General features: G+C 44.0%; 1 protein-coding gene across 1 annotated transcript; it reads left to right on the top strand.

Moving 5' to 3' along the window:
* The first annotated feature begins 1,456 nt into the window (after positions 1 to 1,456).
* zbtb25 (zinc finger and BTB domain containing 25) lies at positions 1,457 to 7,125 on the top strand. The gene is made up of 3 exons (XM_024000514.2): positions 1,457 to 1,564; positions 3,084 to 3,275; positions 5,366 to 7,125. Exons 2-3 carry the CDS (start codon positions 3,103 to 3,105, stop codon positions 6,600 to 6,602), a joined length of 1,410 nt encoding a protein of 469 aa, XP_023856282.1. The 5' UTR covers positions 1,457 to 1,564; positions 3,084 to 3,102; the 3' UTR covers positions 6,603 to 7,125.
* Positions 7,126 to 13,597: the final 6,472 nt, after the last annotated feature.

Raw genomic sequence — 13,597 nt, 5'->3', positions numbered from 1 at the left:
CTGTTAACCTGATGGATTAAGGATGTCCTTGTTCTTATTTATTTGTTTGAGGGCCTATCCATGAGGCTAACTTTACCATATTATCCTGGAGGCATACTTACACAACCAGTCTCATTTGCGTGAATTATATCTCTCAACTTTAAACAATGCAAAATTCGAATACAAAATCATTTGTATAGCTTTTTCCTATGCTGTGGCTGCATAGAATAGCAAATCATGTGAATTCAGGGATTTACATTTGTTAACTTCATCTTTGTGGCTCTCTGATGAAACAGTAACATCCATTACTGTAGTTAGGCTTAGAACATCTGAACTCTCTATTGTTGCTTTTCAACTGTAACACCATTGTTACACTAGTGCAGGGTTCCCCAATTAGCACCCGAGAGTGGTTTTAGTTTTCTGAGCCAAAAAAAAAGAAGATTTAAATTGTTCACAGTTAGCCATTGTTATATAAATGCAGCTGAAAATCCCAGCAGCTTTGCCTTGGCCCCAGGGCCGGTGCTAGCCATTTGGGGGCCCTAAGCGAGATTTGATCAGCATGGCTAATTGAGTGATTGTCAGTGACTGACATAACAATAAAAAAATTGCTCAACCAAATTTCGAACTTGCACCTTGTGTATTCTACTATTCTAACTCTCAACAGTAAATTGAAATGTATTAAGTGTTCTGCAGTTCATTTTGCCATAGGGCGGAGATACATTTTTTAACACCTTTCATGCAATTCTACTCATTTTGCCGAGGGGCAGAGATTCTTTTCTCTCTTCAGTTTTATAGCTACTTTCCTGCAATACTACCCATTTTGCCATGACTTATGCCATGTTGATGATATCTGAGTGAGAGTGACTAACAAAATCAAAGTGGAGGTCAGGGCTCCTGGGCACGTGCCCTGCATGACCGGTTGGTATTCGGCCATGATAACTGGCTAGACTAATTTAACAATCTAAAAAATGCTGGCTGACCTGGCTAATTGAGTAACTGTCAGTGATTGACATTACCAGAGAATAATTGCTGATTCACAACCAAATTTCGAACTTGCACCTTGTGTATTCTACTATTCTAACCCTCAACAATAAGTTGAGATCCCGACTGGGGGTTGGGGGCCCCCTAGCGGCCTGGGGCCCCAAGCAACCGCTTTTGTAACTTATTCATGGAGCCGGCCCTGCTTAGCCCCAAGTTAGAGCACGTTTGCAGGAGTTATGGTCAAGTGAGACATAGGTGCCGGCCTGCATAGAAGGAAAGAGAACACGGTTAAATCATCAGTGGAAATGCCCCAAATATGGCTTTGCGCAGTGTGTTGAATAGATTCCACGATCCGGACATGAGTGAATGCTCCGTTCGTTCTCGACACTGTGCGCGCTGAAATCTACGCCCACGGTGACGTTAGCACCGCCTACCGGGCGAAATGCCGTGAAAGAGTACGTCCCAAATGTACGGCGCAGTACAGTCACGTGACGAATAGCATGCTCAGTTGACAATCACATATGAAGACGTGAGAGACTGCGAGAATTTCTCTGCAGCAACAAATAGACCTCCGAAATATAAACCTGTATTTCGCAAATAGGTGGTAAGAAGGACTCCCAATTATCGTATATGTTTTGTTTTGCAAATAGGAGGGGATATCCAAATGCATGCATTAGTAGAAGGAACACTTGATTCGGTCGGAAGGAACACTTGATTCAACGCAGACGTGTGTGAATGGATGTTATGCTGTCGTGAAACAAGTTGGCGAATTTATAATGAGACTAGCTGTGGGTTGTAGGCTACATAGGGGACTGGCATATTGACAATCTTTTAGGGTGGTATTTTCAGTTATTTATGTATTCCATTCGTCGAAAGCTGACCCTGTCGTGGTTGCAGAATGCATGCTTTGTTGCCATGTCTGACAGTCTATCGTATTGTCCCATCTGCTTTGAAGTAGATAAAATGAATGGATACATTTGAATAAAGGGTTGCTACAATATAAATATGCCTGATCGATTGCAACAATAATACTTCTGGCATTTTTGGAAAGCTCAAATTTTCGCCCTTTCAAGGAAAACACTGTCATAACCCTGCCGGTTATGATTGGGAAACAATATAGAGCTTTACATTGTTTTTAACCTGTAACTAAGGCTTTATAGCCTATATGGTTAATTATGGCTGGCATTGGTTAAAATCTCCCACAATATCAATGTTGTCAGCTAAGGTACAGCGTATGAGGGGATAGTAGGTGGGTTGGACAAGGCAATCAGAATGTGCACATGATGAACGGTAGAGGTAGCCTAAATATTCATTATTTAATCAAAAATAAATGCACCGACTATGTGACTAAAATGGCTGTGATTTAAAACGAAACTAAACATTTTTTAGTCGAATGATAACTAAAACTAACGAAGGATGAAATGACAAAAATGTAACTAAGTCTAAAATATATTTTAAAACTTAATCTTAAATATCTGCCAAAATGATCACTGCAGTGTAACAGTACATTTTATTGACCCCATGCTCAGTTGCAATGTACCAATATTGCCATAAGGCTACATTGACATCTGGAATAGTTTTTTTGTCATAGTTTTTAGGTTAGCCTACTGTTACTCAATGTTTCAAGTGACAATGTTGTCACACCAGACGTGAAACTCCTTTATTATCTAACATGTCTACATGTAGAAAGTTACGGAGATGCCAACATCTGGCCCAGTCCTTTAGTTAGAGATGCTTCTTTCAGTTCTATGACCAGCAGAGTATGCCATTGTTTCAGCAACACCTTGAGAAATGCCTTGGTGCATGAGTCAGAGGTGTTAAATTTATGAACATATGTTTGGTGTGTGTTTTAGAGCGTGAGGGAAGAGTGTAGTCATATAGAACCACATTTTGTCATTGCACAGAAATCAGACCTGTCATTGTTACCAATAGTATTTGTGTATTTGCTCGTTTATTGAGCTTACCTGGCACAATGGAATAGCCCCAGAAGTGCAATCCGCACCCACCACACTAAAAGTATTTGATAGGAAGGAAATACTATTTTAACCCACGTCTGCACAATATATCCTCTCCCAAATGAATTTTAAGCTGTATATAATAAAATATTAATTACTGTGTATCAGGAGGTCGAGAAGTGGCATCATGGACGTGTCCAGCCACAGCCTGTTCCTCCTGCAGCAGCTCAACATCCAGAGGGAGTTCGGCTTCCTGTGTGACTGTACTGTCGCCATTGGCAACGTGTACTTCAAGGCCCACCGGGCCGTCCTGGCTGCCTTCTCCAACTACTTCAAGATGATCTTCATTCATCAGTCAAGGTTTGCTAGCTTTTATCAACAGTACTAGTCAATATCACACTCATGGTGTTGTTAAATACCTATGTTTAGGCCTTCGAGTAAGTACTTAGCATTGTACAGTAGCGTGGGCTAGTGTCCACATACGATGTAGGCTAGCATAATAGTGGTCGTCAGAGGTTGTTTCAGTGGTATTGGAGATTCAAAGGAATGGTGTGTGTTGACTCGTATATTGACTGTTAAGCTAATATTATCTTTGAGGATGGTAATATACAAAATGTATATGTTATGTGTGTTTTCCCTGGAAAGCTGTCACAAACAAGATATTTTGAGCTAGTTTTGTATTCATACATCTTACTCTACAAAATCCAAGAGATACTTTGATATACAGTGGGGAGAACAAGTATTTGATACACTGCCGATTTTGCAGGTTTTCCTACTTACAACGCATGTAGAGGTCTGTAATTTTTATCATAGGTACACTTCAACTGTGAGAGACGGAATCTAAAACAAAAATCCAGAAAATCACATTGTAATATTTTTAAGTAATTAATTTGCATTTTTGCATGACATAAGTATTTGATACATCAGAAAAGCAGATCTTAATATTTGGTACAGAAACCTCTGTTGCAAATACACAGATCAAACGTTTCCTGTAGTTCTTGACCAGGTTTGCACACACTGCAGCAGGGATTTTGGCCCACTCCTCCATACAGACCTTCTCCAGATCCTTCAGGTTTCGGTGCTGGCGCTGGGCAATACGGACTTTCAGCTCCCTCCAAAGATTTCTATTGGGTTCAGGTCTGGAGACTGGCAGCCACTCCAGGACCTTGAGATGTTTCTTACGGAGCCACTCCTTAGTTGCCCTGGCTGTGTGTTTCGGGTCGTTGTCATGCTGGAAGACCCAGCCACGACCCATCTTCAATGCTCTTACTGAGGGAAGGAGGTTGTTGGCCAAATCTCGCGATACATGGCCCCATCCATCTCCCCTCAATACGGTGCAGTCGTCCTGTCCCCTTGCAGAAAAGCATCCCAAAAGAATGATGTTTCCACTCCATGCTTCACGGTTGGTAGGTGATCTTGGGGTTGTACTCATCCTTCTTCTTCCTCCAAACACGGCGAGTGAAGTTTAGACCAAAAAGCTCTATTTTTGTCTCAACAGACCACATGACCTTCTCCCATTCCTCCTCTGGATCATCCAGATGGTCATTGGCAAACTTCAGACGGGCTGGACATGCGCTGGCTTGAGCAGGGGACCTTGCGTGCGCTGCAGGATTTTAATCCATGACGGCGTAGTGTGTTACTAATGGTTTCTTTGAGACTGTAGTCCCAGCTCTCTTCAGGTCATTGACCAGGTCCTGCCGTGTAGTTCTGGCTGATCCCTCACCTTCCTCATGATCATTGATGCCCCACGAGGTGAGATCTTGCATGGAGCCCCAGACCGAGGGATTGACCATCATCTTGAACTTCTTCCATTTTCTAATAATTGCGCCAACAGTTGTTGCCTTCTCACAAGCTGCTTGCTATGTTCCTGTAGCCCATCCCAGCCTTGTGCAGGTTTACAATTTTATCCCTGAGGTCCTTACACAGCTCTCTGGTCTTGCCATTGTGGAGAGGTTGGAGTCTGTTTGATTGAGGTTTGTGGACAGGTTGTCTTTATACAGGTAACGAGTTCAAACAGGTGCAGTAATATTACAGGTAATGAGAGCGTGAGAACAGAGCAAAGTGAGAAGCTTCCTAAAGAAAAATATCTAGTACAACACAGAGCTCTGAGAGAGATGCCTGATCATTCTTATACTAGGTTGGGATAGAGGCTCGCACGCACAGCGACCAGGACACTGGTACGTCATGCAAAATAAAAAAAGTGCTAAGATTAATTACTTAAAAATCATACAATGTGATTTTCTGGATTTTTGTTTTAGATTCCGTCTCTCACAGTTGAAGTGTACCTATGATAAAAATTACAGACCTCGACATGCTTTGTAAGTAGGAAAACCTGCAAAATCGGCAGTGTATCAAATACTTGTTCTCCCCACTGTAAGAGACAGGAGATTTTATGGAATTTGTAATAGTCAGCAATAATACTTTCCCACTGTCTACTACCATCTCCACAGTGAGTGCATTAAAATACAGCCCACGGACATCCAGCCGGATGTGTTCAGCTACCTGCTCCACATCATGTACACTGGCATGGGCCCCAAGCAGCCAGTGGACCAGGGCCGCCTGCAGGAGGGCATCAAGTTTCTCCATGCCTACCAGCTGTGCCGTAACCCCGACGAGGGGTCCCCCGATGTCGGCGACCTGGTCCGTATGTCCAACCTGTACGGTATTCAGATTTCATCCCAGTTGGCCAACAAAGAGGGTACTGGGGGCCCTAAAGGTAGTGCAGGGACCCGAAGAGGCGGCGGCCCGGAGGACGGGCGTTCGTCCACCCAGGCGGGCCGCTCCCACGCCGCACAGTTCTCGATGACCGTGGGGATGGAGGGCATCCCCTCCTCGGACCGTCAGCCCTTCTCTGGTCTCCTCCGTGGCGTCTCCTCAGTGGCTTCCGGCGACGACTCAAACATCTCGACACGCATCAAGCAGGAGAGGGTGGAGGAAGGGGAGGGAGAGGAGGGCCACCAGGCACTGGGAAGGGTAGGGTCCCCAACGTCTCCTTCAGCCCAGGGCGGCAGCCCCTGCCAGGGCCTCCTGTTCAAGGATGGCCCTCTGGTGCTGCTGTGCCCCCGCTGTGGCGAGCGCTGCTCCTCCCCCGAGGGGCTCCGCAAGCACCTGTTCAGCCATGCCGCCTGCACCATGGATCCCAGTGGACTAATGGAGGGCCTCTCCCAGGGCGGGGTAGGGGACCCGGAGGGCCCTGAGGACCAGCAGCAACGTGGGGCCCCCCAGGATCAGCTAGATGCAGGCTGCTTGGAGGAGGCCCTGCGGCAGAGCCAGGCCTTAGCTAATGAGCTAGCTGCTGAGCTAAGTTGGAGCAGGGGCGGTATAGCCATTGGCACTAGTCCACCCCCCACCACCACCTCCACTACCAGTCAATCACGAAAGCGCAAGATCGCTTGTGCTGTGTGCAGCTTGCGTTTCGCCCAGAAGAGCCAGCTGCAGGAGCACATGTATACTCACACGGGCAAGCCGTCACGCTACCACCGCTACAGCCGCCTCTGCAGCCAGCTCATCCACGCCTCCGGACACTTCTGCGAGGGGCCACCGGAGGGCGGCGTTGGGGTGGCAGCAAGCACCACAGTAATGTTGGCGGAGGAGTCCAACAGGGAAGCTCAGGACAATGGCAGCTCCTGCTATTCGCTAGACTCTGAGATCTCACAAGAGAGCGTAGATGCCGTCACTGTGGAATGAAAGTGGAAAAAACTGTAGAAATAAAATTAATACATAGTCCCAAATATTTTTTCTTATTCTTAATTCCAGATAGTACCTCCTGTTTCAGTTTGTTTTCTTCGGTTTGATTCCTACTGAACATGACCTTGTTTCAGTTGCAGGGATACCTTACCTTTTGTCATTATCCTTCCACTTATCCACTTATATCCTGTCTTTTGTCGATACTGTCATCTTTCTGTTGGTTAGATGAAACCCTGTGATGTGATTCCAGTGTAAACCGTATCGTATTTTATTCAGTGAATGTCTGAATAGAATAGAACATTGTTTTTACACGATACCTGTGTTCTCTCTCTGTTGTCATATGTTACCAGCTGATATTGATTGGAATTTAGCAAATACTATGTATCTGCATTTATTTCTGAGAATTTGCACTTTCCGAAATAAGTAGCTGTTGAAACAGGTACAGCACCAGTCAAAAGTTTGGATACACCTACTCATTCCAAGGTTTTCCATTATTTTCACTATTTTCTACATTGTAGAATAATAGTGAAGAAAACGAAAATGTGAAATAATACATGGATTTATGTAGTAACCCAAAAAGTGCCTTGATGACAGCTTTGCATTCTCTCAACCAGCTTCATGAGGTAATCACCTGGAATGCATTTCAATTAACAGGTGTGCTTTGTTAAAAGGTAATTTGTGGAATTTCTTAATTAGTTTGAGCCAATCAGTTGTGTTCTGACAAGGTAGGGGTGGTATACAGAAGATAGCTCTATTTGGTAAAAGACCAAGTCCATATTATGGCAAGAACAGCTCTTATAAGTAAAAGACAAATGACAGTCCATCATTACTTTAAGACATGAAGGTTAGTCAATTCGTAATGTACAGAACTTTTAAGATTTCTTCAAGTGCAGTCGCAAAAACCATCAAGAGCTATAATGAAACTGGCTTTCATGAGGACCACCACAGGAAAGGAAGACCCAGAGTTACCTCTGCTGCAGAGGATAAGTTCATTGGAGTTACCAGCCTCAGAAATTGCAGCCCAAATAAATGCTTCAAAGAGTTCAAGTAACAGACACATCTCAACATCAACTGTTCAGAGGAGACTGCATGACTCAGGCCTTCATAGTCTAATTGCTGCAAAGAAACCACTACTAAAGGACACCAATAAGAAGAACAGAGACGCTTGGGCCAAGAAACACGAGCAATGGACATTAGACCTGTGGAAATCTGTCGTTTGGTCTGATGAGTCCAAATATGAGATTTTTGGTTCCAACTGCCGTGTCTTTGTGAGACGCAGAGTAGGTGAATGGATGATCTCTGCATGTGTGGTTCCCACCATGAAGCATGGAGGAGGAGGTGTGATGGTGTGGGGGTGCTTTACTGGTGACACTGTGACACTATTTTGAATTCAAGGCATGCTTAACCAGCATGGCTACCACAGCATTCTGCAGCGATACGCCGTCCCGTCTGGTTTGGGCTTAGTGGGACTATCATTTGTTTTTCAACAGGGCAATGACCCAAACACACCTCCCAGGCTGTGTAAAGGCTATTTGACCAAGGAGAGTGATGGAGTGCTGTATCAGATGACCTGGCCTCCACAATCACCTGACCTTAAGCCAATTGAGATGGTTTGGGATGAGTTTGACCACAGAGTGAAGGAAAAGCAGGCAACAAGTGCTCAGCATATCCTTCAAGACTTGGAAAAGCATTCCTCATGGAGCTGGTTGAGAGAATGCCAAGAGTGTGCAAAGCTGTCATCAAGGCAAAGGGTGGCTACTTTGTGTTCACACTTTTTTGCCGGCTACATGATTCCATATGTGTTATTTCATAGTTTTGATGTCTTCACTATTATTCTACAATGTAGAAAATAGTACAAATAAAGAAAAATCCTTGAATGAGTAGGTGTCTCCAAACTTTTGACTGTGACTGTATGTAATGTTGTTATGGATGTTTGTCAGGGGTACAGGAATTTCCAAGGGACAACTTCTTAAAACCACAATGTTGCAGTACACAATTCAAGTATGGTACATCATTATACATATTGGATTTTTTTTTAAATAGATTTCGTGAGCAGTGCCTTGCTGTTTATTTTTGTATTGAGTACCTCCGAACAAACTAGCTAAACAAACTAGAGAATTAGCTTCAATTCAAATGATTCAGGAAGAGTGTACAACCTACTTAAGTGGACAAGTATGCAAAAGTAGACCGTCACAAGTGTCATCCCAAGACCTTTTCAAGCTGGAAAACCTGGATCTGTATGTTTCAAGTGTCACAGGAGAGGTGATCTAGAATCAGGTGCCCCCCTGTCTTATTCATTCTTGATCGACAAGGCAAAACTGATTCAATGTGGCCCTCCGTACCTCGTTAAAGACCGAATGCGGCAAGGACCTTTAGCAGGGGGACCTTAGCAGAGTGGTTAAGTATAGAGTACACTTGTTGAATGTCCTTTCTCCTTGACTAGGAATATTTTCAACACTCAAAAGGGCGGACTTATTTTAAGCTCACAACAGGCTAACATGAGTAGAAGTGACTAAAAGAGATGTTCTGAAATCCATTAGTGCTCTCCAGCTTTATGATAGTTAGATTATAGTTTCACCTTTGATGGATATGTGCCAATGGCTATCAGAATGTGTAGAAGAATGCATCTGGTACTGACGAACCAGGAGTCTGCATGTACTGTGATAGGTTTATACTGTCTCGAAATTGACGATCAGATTTGCCATTTTGGGTGTTTCCATTTTTGTACTGCTGTGTGTGACTTCTGGTCTGTTTGAATTGGCTACTCTTCTCTGGTGTTTCCACTTTGTCATACACTTTAAACATGAATGTGGTTGAATGTTTTGTAAACCTGTGTCACCTTTCCATAAATGAGACATGTTTTGTAAATAAATGTTAAGAGATTGTCCAATGTAACTCTTCTCATTGATAAAAATCATTGGTTTCCACAAACCTGAGTCCCAGTCTGTTTGTGCTATACAATGCCAACTCCTTGTCCCTCATTGTCATGCCAAACTTAGATAGACAAGGACTGCAATGGAGTAGGCAAGAGCACAAACAGATCTGGGACCAGGCTTTATGTTCCCTGTTCTTGTAGTAACAATCTGTTACCACCAGAGGCCACTTAAGAGCTGACGGACTCATACCCAAAAGGTACCGATCGCTCCTCTCCTCTCCCCCTTGCTTGATGGGCTGAGTCCCAATTCTCCACCCTTTTCCAGAAGTGTGCACTTGAAAAATATCTGACATGGATTTAACCAAGATGGAAACTCCCTCCAGCCAATGCTTACGCCAATCCTATGCTTATAAATCCATAATGGGGAGTGTGCAAGTACACACTTCTGAATAAGGGTGGAGAATTGGTAAGCAAACATGGTCCATTAGTAGCAAAGGGTAATGGAACGACAACACACAATGTTTTATGCATCCCTCTACGGAGCTCAACAACAAAATATTAAAACTGACAGATGGCTTCTGACTCTGAGACAGCACACCTCTCAGGCAGTGGGTTAGATACATTCCAATTCATTCTAGGACAGCTCGTGCTGGAACCCGTCAAACTGTCCAGTGTTGTATTGATGATATATATTGTTACGTAAAGTAAGAGGCTTGAGGCTGTAAGGACAATAATTCTCCCTCCCAAACAAATGGAAAACTATTATTGCACCTAATTTAAGAGAGAAACTGATCAACTAGGAAACAGAGCTGTAGTGGTAAAAACTGGCAGTTGCTTGATGATTTATTATAATTTAACTAGGCAAGTCAGTTAAGAACAAATATTGTTTTACAATGACGGTCTACCAAAAGGCAAAAGGCCTCCTGCGGGGACAGGCGCTGGGATTAAAAATAAAACAAAACTATAGGACAAAACACACATCACGACAAGAGAGACACCATGACACGAGATAAAGAGAGACCTAAGACAACAACATAGCAAGGCAGCAACACATGACAACACAGCATGGTAGCAACACAACATGACAACAACATGGTAGCAACACACGGCGGCAGCACAACATGGTACAAACATTATTGAGCAAAGACAACAGCACAAAGAGCAAGAAGGTAGAGACAACAATACATCATGCGAATCAGCCACAACTGTCAGTAGGAGTGTCCATGATTGAGTCTTTGAATGAAGAGATGGAGATAAAACTGTCCAGTTTAGGTAGGTTATAATTAAAATGTAAGATATTTCTATTGCTATAGAAACCAAACGCTGCAGACTTCACTGGGGGAAGAACATTTTCACGTGTTAATGAAAAACATCTGTAGACCGGGAGTGAGATTTTGCATGTCTGTTCGATAATTGAATGAAAAATATTGTTATATTGATAAATACATATCTACCAGCACTTTATATACATTTAATAATACTGAAGCTGTCAAAGGGGCTGAAATGAGACTTTAAGAGATTAGTTGTTGTAGGGGGTTGGTTAATCTGTTTAGGGTTTCTGACACTTCCGGGATGATCAGAAGCTGGTCTGGGTCAATTGAAGTCTTCAGAACTTCAGAGACGATCCTAAAAATCCCACACCAATGACCATACAAGTTAGAGCATAAGGCAAAGCAGTGGAATAGTGTACCCTGCACAGCATGACATTTATCACACATAGGAAATATGTATCAGGAAATATCCTATGCAGTTTAGTTTTGGAATAGTGTAATCTGTGTAATAGCTTGAATAGTATGAGACGATGTCTGGAGTTAATGGAGCAGGTGTGGATATACTCCAAGCTATCTTCCCAGTCTGCCACAGACCCTAGCTCTTCCTCCCATTTTGCCTTAATGGCATCTGTAGAAGGTATGCTAACAGATTGAAAAGCGTCATATGGACAAGATATCAGTTTGCATGAGGAGGGACATATTTTTATGCATCAGTAAAACATGGAAGATTTAGCATTTCCAAATGTCAGAAGATGTTTTCTACCATAGTCTCTAATTTGTAGGTATCTGAAAAAGTTACTTCTGGGAAGATTATAGGTTTCCTTCAGCAAATCAAAGGAGGCAAAGGTCCCTTCTATATATAAATCCCCTATGGTATTGAACCCTAGCTCTCCCCATCGCTTAAGGGTGTTATCAAGGTTAGAGGGGGAAAAGGAGGGATTCCTGGCAACAGGAATGATATTGGTCTAAGGTCAAAAAGGACCTCCATTTGCTTCCAGATACGGACTGTGCTATGGGCGGCAGGTAACCTAGTGATTAAAACGTTGGGCCAGTAACGGAAAGTTTGCTAGATCGAATCCCCGAGCTGACAAGGTAAAAGAATCTGCCGTTCTACCCATGAACAAGGCAGTTAACCCGGTGTTCCTAGGCCGTCATTGTAAATAAGAATTTGTTCTTAACTGACTTGCTTGGTTAAATATTATTATTATTATTATTTAAATGTATAAATGGGTTGTTACTATAAAGTCACATCTCCAAATTGACTGGGCACAAAATCACCACGCCAATAGAGAAGGGGTGGCAATCCTCACGCTCCATACTAAGCCAACTGGATGACGGAGGTGCATAACAGCACGGAGGTACAGATGCCCAGCGGGACACTGGAGGGGAGCGGGCTTTGCACGTAACGCCTGCTCAATGTCCGCGTCCATCTCCCATACTACCGGCGCCACCAGGCAGGAGGCCGGTATTATGGGAGTGGGATCCATGGGCCGCTCCTCTGTGTCGTACAGCCAGGACAGTGCATCTGCCTTGACATTCTGGGAACCTGGTCTGTACGAAAGGGTGAAAACAAAACGGGTAAAAAACATGGCCCACCTTGCCTGGCGAGGATTCAGTCTCCTCGCTGCCCGCATGTAGTCCAGATGAGAAAAGGGTGTTTAGCCCCCTCAAGCCAATGTCTCCACGCCTTCAAAGCCTTGACGACAGCCAACAGCTCCCGGTCCCCCACGTCATAGTTTCGCTCCGCCGGGAGTATATCAGAATGTCACCAATATACACCACTACACCTGCCCGTGCAGGTCCCTGAAAATCTCGTCTACAAAGGCTTGGAAGACTGATGGAGCATTCATCAACCCGTACGGCATGACGAGGTACTCATAATGCCCTGAGGTTGTACTGAACGCCGTCTTCCACTCATCTCCCTCTCGGATACGCACCAGGTTATACTCACTCCTGAGATCCAGTTTCGTGAAGAAGCACGCCCCGTGCATTGACTCAATTGCTGTGGCTATGAGAGGTAGCGGGTAACTGTACTTCACAGTGATCTGGTTTAGAGATAGTCAATACACGGGCGCAGACCTCCCTCCTTCTTCTTCACAAAAAAGAAACTTGAGGAGGCGGGTGAAGTGGAGGACCGAATGTACCCCTGACGCAGGGATTCAACATGTGTCAAGTATAGTGTCTTCCCAATAGCATGTAGCTGGAAGAATGGAACATGCAGCTCTGGAAACACCGTTAGACTGAGGATGGGGTACACCATTGTTGACGCGGACTCTGACGATCGTTCTCCTCATCAATTTGGCTCGGCAACATTTACTGATCATTATTGGATCTGTGGTGATAAAATCTCTACCTACCAACAAATTGGACAGAGTGCTGTAATTTCGGTTAATTAACTAAACATCTCCCTTGTGGGGACCAGGATGAATATGTATGAACGTTCCAATTTGTAAGTCGCTCTGGATAAGAGCGTCTGCTAAATGACTTAAATGTAAAATGTAAATGTATGGTAGTGCATAAAACTAACTCCTCCATTCCAAGCAGGTTAACACGAATTAAGAGGGACATCTCGCAATCCAATGACGTCCCCAGTGACTCGTGATGATCCTCAAAATTGGAGAAGTTCTGGCGCGGGTTAATCCCCTTGGTATGGGGATTTGACTATTGTAGTGGAACGTTTAAGGCAGCTTAGTGGTGTTCTCGAAAGGGAACACCAGCCTGACTACAACTGGAATCCATTTGGGTGGGTTCAGTCATTGTTTGGTGCTTGGGGAGTGACCTTTTTCCACTGGCTCATCTATGGATTGTTATGGCTGATTGCTCTGTTGCTGATTATCACTTGTGAGAAG

Source organism: Salvelinus sp. IW2-2015, linkage group LG14 (assembly GCF_002910315.2).
Source record: "Salvelinus sp. IW2-2015 linkage group LG14, ASM291031v2, whole genome shotgun sequence".
Taxonomy (NCBI): domain Eukaryota; kingdom Metazoa; phylum Chordata; class Actinopteri; order Salmoniformes; family Salmonidae; genus Salvelinus; species Salvelinus sp. IW2-2015.
This window is presented reverse-complemented; position numbering and strand designations above follow the sequence as displayed.